General features: G+C 49.4%; 2 protein-coding genes across 10 annotated transcripts in view; one reads left to right on the forward strand and one right to left on the reverse strand.

The window, feature by feature from the left end:
- LOC126571145 (uncharacterized) overlaps positions 1–4,452 on the forward strand; it is a 54,189-nt gene extending 49,737 nt beyond the window's left edge. For all 5 annotated transcript variants that reach the window (XM_050229431.1, XM_050229432.1, XM_050229430.1 and 2 more), the window contains one exon: positions 1–4,452. This exon is cut by the window's left edge and continues 3,372 nt beyond it. In XM_050229431.1, the coding sequence (XP_050085388.1) occupies positions 1–1,993 (1,993 nt within the window). In that variant the 3' untranslated portion in view covers positions 1,994–4,452.
- A 74-nt stretch (positions 4,453–4,526) lies between these two features.
- Positions 4,527–5,000, reverse strand: part of LOC126571170 (uncharacterized) — a 1,695-nt gene continuing 1,221 nt past the window's right edge. For all 5 annotated transcript variants that reach the window (XM_050229481.1, XM_050229484.1, XM_050229483.1 and 2 more), the window contains exon 4: positions 4,527–5,000. This exon is cut by the window's right edge. In XM_050229481.1, coding sequence (XP_050085438.1) covers positions 4,657–5,000 — 344 coding nt within the window. In that variant the 3' untranslated portion in view covers positions 4,527–4,656.

Raw genomic sequence — 5,000 nt, forward strand, 5'->3', positions numbered from 1 at the left:
CGGCCGTTCGTCCAGTAGCACTTCGACGACAGCTGAATCGTTGCTTGGACTCGACAAGGTGACACTGACTCCTGTAGCTGCAGCCAGCATTGCAGCATCGCTTCCCTCACAGACCACCATCTCCTTGGCACCGTCACCTCTGCCGGGCGGAGGAGGTGGCAGCTCAGCGTCGCTCAATTTAAGCTCCAAGAGTCCGGCCCTGTCCAGTTCATCCTCTTCGAGCAGTAACTTGGAACGAGAGCTGCGGGAGCGAGAACGTGAGCATCAGCGTGAACGCGAACGAGAGCATCGGGAGCGTGAACGAAACGAACGGCATGAGCGACACGAACGGGATCGGTTAGACAGGATAGAGCGACGAGATCGCGAGGAACAGCGAGCATTGGCAGCCGCGTCCGCGATGGCAGCTGCTGCCGCCGATCGAATGGAACGCTCCGAGCGAAGTCTCCGCTCATCGGTGGACAGTGTGGCGGCCGATTTGAGCCGTGCCGCAGCAGCTGGATTATCGGTTTCGTTAACCAATCCCGGTGCCATTGGTAGTGCCAGCAGCAGCAGCAGCAGCAGCACTAGTATGCTGGGTGCTTCCCTGTCGCTAGCTGCCCTTGCACCACAGAACCTAACTGCCAGCTGTTCGATTGGTGCTCCGTCGTCGAGCGAAACCGGTGGAGGTTCTGGACGCGGCAACAGCTTGCGAAATAACGAAGGAGGCAGCGGTAGTAGCGGTGGTGCTGGTGCATCGGAACCCGGCACCTCTCAGGAGCGATCTGGTGGTCAGGAGATGGATCTGGAAGATCTGATTGCACCTTCGAAACTATCAAAATCGGGTGGTGGTGTGCTGAGTGAGGAGGACGATCCGCAGAAGCAGATCATGTTGCTGAAGCAGAAACAGAAGCTACTGCAACAGGAGCACCTGAAGAAGGTACATGAAGCACAAGAGGCGCAGCGATTGATCGAACAGCAACGCATTGCAGCGGTCGAGCAGAAGAAGCACGAGCAACAGCTGCAGCAACAGCAGCAGCAGCAGCAGCAGCAGCTTGCCAGCGCCGATCCTGCCTACAACCATCAACAGATGCCTCCATCAACCCCGGAGGATCCATCCGAATCAGCTCTGCAACGGCATCGCGAATCGTCGAAACGTCGTCGCGGTGAAAGCGAGCACGAGGAAGAGGCATCCGGTAGAGGTTCAGTCGATTTGCACCATCAGCCGCATCCGCATCACCATCAACAGGAGGTTGATTTGAGCCGCATCGAATCGAAGAGAGCCAGAGAAGAGGTGTCTTCCTTGGGTGGCGGTGAGGAGTCGCAACGTGAAGCAGCAGCCGCTGCCTCGACACATCCTGTTGGTGGCGGTACCGCCCTTCACGATTCATATCACGAAGAGTCAAGACGTCGTGAACACTCGCTGGACAAGGAAGGTGGTGCAAGCGGAATAGGTGAATCGGACCATGAAGGAGGTGGTGGGGCTGCTGGTGCTGAGGAACGACGCAGAACATCACGACGCCACAATCACCAGCAGTCGTCATTGCTGGCAGAGGATGAGGCCAATCGATCCGAGTCGGAGGGTCGCAACGATCTGTCCGGTCATGGCCAGACACGCAAATCCACGCGCTCCAGCGTGGATGCGGCCAACTCGAGCGGATGTGAGTCAAACGGTGGCGGTGGTGGATCTTCGCAAACCGCAGCAGCTGCACTGGCAGGATCTTCGGGATCGGGCGGTAGCAGTGCTCGACGAACGACCCGCAGTAAACGGCCTCGCAGTGGTGAAGATCTCGAGTCAGTGGGTGTACCAGAGCGGAAGCGTGAGTTGCGCTCTAGTGCCGGACGACAGGCCGCGGCAGCGGCAGCGAGAATGGCTGCTGAAGCGAAGGCAGCCGCTGCTGCAGCGGCGGCGGCGGCCGCATCGGGAGGATTCTCTGACAGTAGCACCGGTTCGCTCAATCTCTCCGGCAAGGACCATCATCTGCAGCAGCACGATTCGGATGATCAACAGATTTGACCGAAAACCAGCAAATGACGCATATAAATAGGCGGAACGTAGAGTTAGCGACATTAGTTCAGCGGGAAAGAGCAGTTTACACTGATATTAAGGCAAGGTATCTAGACTCCCGCATTGTTGTGACTAACAGATCAAACCGGTAGCATGTGGGTGTGGTGTGGTAACCAAACACAAACAACCACGTTGCTCCATTATGGAAGCCATGGTGATATTGTCAAATGGTAAATGATGTGTATAGGACGAGAAGCATAAGTTCCGCTTCGAATGGGCTAATGTTTGAGATCTGTAATGTACTCTGCAAAATGTTTTGGGAACAACTTGTGCTTGTTCATAGTGGAAGGAACAGCATTAGGGTGTCGTTATAATTATTCGAACGAAGACAGAGCAGGTTGAGTGTGATGGTATTGGAAAGTGAATGAAGATGATGATGGATGATGTGGTCGGGTTACGTTACGTTAGTGTTGTGTTACGCTCAAAAGAATGACGATTGTTTAAATAAATTGTGGGAAATGATCGTCATTTGCTGACCGTAAATGGTTTCACAAACAGAATGTTCCTTCCATGGAAGTGTTCTACACAGATATTGTTGCACCACTCATTCAATTCACACCATCATCTGCTTGTAAAGGCAGCAACCCCTCAGCCCAGCTAAAGGGGAAGTGTTGGCGATTACAGAAACATACATACACACACCGACTGGTGAAATACAAATGGAAATGGACGTCTCTCAAATCGATAGATTGAGAATAAAAGAGAAACACAGCAGTTGTATAAAATAGACAGATAGATGCGAGCAAGAAGGCGGCATAGAAGAAACTTTAACAAACCTGTAGAGAGCGTAGAGTTAAACGGATTACAACACTAGTAGGGCGATCGAGCGCGCACCGCCCATAGAAAGTAAGGACAAGATGATGCGCCAATAGGTAACAGACATACACACAAACACATCTATATATATATATTCATATATATAGACTTGGGTAATCCCATGTCATCATCCAACATATTAATTGGAAGAAGTAGGCGCCTTTAGGTGTAGCTATGTTGGGTAGCAGCCTACTAGGCAGCAACGATATGAAGGCAAAAGGAAAGTATAAACGGAGAGAGCGTGAGCAGTCCGCTTTATGCGTGTCGCGCACCATGTGCAGCAGCCACTCCCCAAAACACCATTTCGCCTCATAATCGCGAGACTGGCAAATTCTGAAAAATGCGCTTGATACAGGGTGTCTCACCCGCCCTCCCACGTGTTGCTAACCAGATCCGGTGTGCGTGCGCGCGCTCTAGTAATGTACGGGAGAGGGATAATTAGTTGTCTCTCGTCTTCGCTAAGTTAGTAATTTAGGAAACAATTTAAATAATAACCATTATTTATTTTTGAAATTATTTTGTTTTTTTTTTAAACTACATTAGAGGACCTTTATAGCCACCCCTAGAAGCGACATAAGGGACAAAGAGTGAGGAGAAGGGAAAGGCAAGAGATGGATCAAAAGGCATTCCTAGGTGTAGTAGCCAGCCATCCAGACGATAAGAGCAAAACCATCATCAGCTAGCGAAGAGGTGCCAACCCATCTTCCTTGGAACAGGAGGACGGTGTTGTGCGCTTGGCGCACTGTAGTTTTGTTGTGTAGTAGGCCTAGGCGGAAAATTGTGTGTATTTTGCCATTTACTACTTGTGTACATATACATCTTAACCTACCTGATCATTCTTATTTTCCTTCGTCTCCCTCCCATTCTTCTTCTACTTCTCTATCCAATTGTGTCCGCCGAATGGTTCACGCACGCCGTAGAGAGGGAGAGGGGGCGGAGTGGAGGGTAGAGTTAAAAAGAAGATAAAAGATTGACAGAACACAACTGCACCTTCGTTTTATCTAGACTTAAACAAGAATGAAGATAGTTAAAAACTAATCACACTAAAACGGAAAGTGCACGAGAAAATGTGCGAAGGAGTTGAGCGACTACTAGCAAAAACGGAGGGAAAGAAATGTTTAAGTGCTGTGCTGGAAAGAAAGTGCGCTCGGGGGTATGTGAAGAAATATTTAGCGTAAAGGAGGCGAGGTATTGAAATCTAAAAAAAATGCATCTAACATATTCAAATGGAAACAACAGGAGAACGGAAATAATGTAACTACTCATACAAACGACAAAATAGCAAAACAGAAAACTATTAAGGTAAACGCTCTCCCCTAATCACTCACACCCACCACATCCACTAACATCGTGATGCAGGGATATGGTGGACGTGGTTAGGTACATCTTTGACATTTTTCCCCCTCAGAATACAAAAGGACACAAAGCAAACAAAAAAAAAAGGAAAAAAGGTTGGCAGGAGCGATAGAGTGTGTAGCCAGTTTATTGCGGAAGAGCAAGCGCTTCGAACAGACTTAGAGCAAAGGGAAGAAGGTGGGCGAATGAGACGAAATGAAAATTGGGAATGTAATAAATGGCGATTGTTTAATGAATTGATTGGTTTTTTTTTGTGCATTTATCAAAAAGTTGAGTGTTATGGATGCGATCAAAGCAAACCCAGCTAACGCACTCTTGAACAGTTTTATTCTGTTACATGTTCGATCTTTATACATACATAATTGTTCCATTCAGTCCGCTACACAGTTGGTTTACACTTAAAATATAGTTCTATATACTTCTAGGGCCCTGCACTTCAGTTACTTCCTTTTGGAAGCCGCGGCGCCGCTGACCTTACGCCGTTTGCTCGAGTTTATGGGTGCGTCCTCCGGTTCGTTGCACAGTTCGCCGCCAGCAATTTTCGCTATCCGCTGCAGGTACTTCCCATTGAGTAGGCCTAGGTCGAGCTTCAGCTGTAGCAAATGCTCACGTTCCTTCTCTCGGAACGCCTCAAACTCGTTCTCGACCAGCTCCATCTGTCGCTTGTAGAACTGTTCGTTGTGTTCCTTCTGCATCTTGGAAATCTTCTCCACCAGCGCGTCCATATTCTCGGCCGTCAGCTTTTTCCGCGCTGGTGTTCGGTTCCGTCCACTAGACCGGGTTG

Source organism: Anopheles aquasalis, chromosome 2, assembly GCF_943734665.1.
Source record: "Anopheles aquasalis chromosome 2, idAnoAquaMG_Q_19, whole genome shotgun sequence".
Lineage (NCBI taxonomy): Eukaryota > Metazoa > Arthropoda > Insecta > Diptera > Culicidae > Anopheles > Anopheles aquasalis.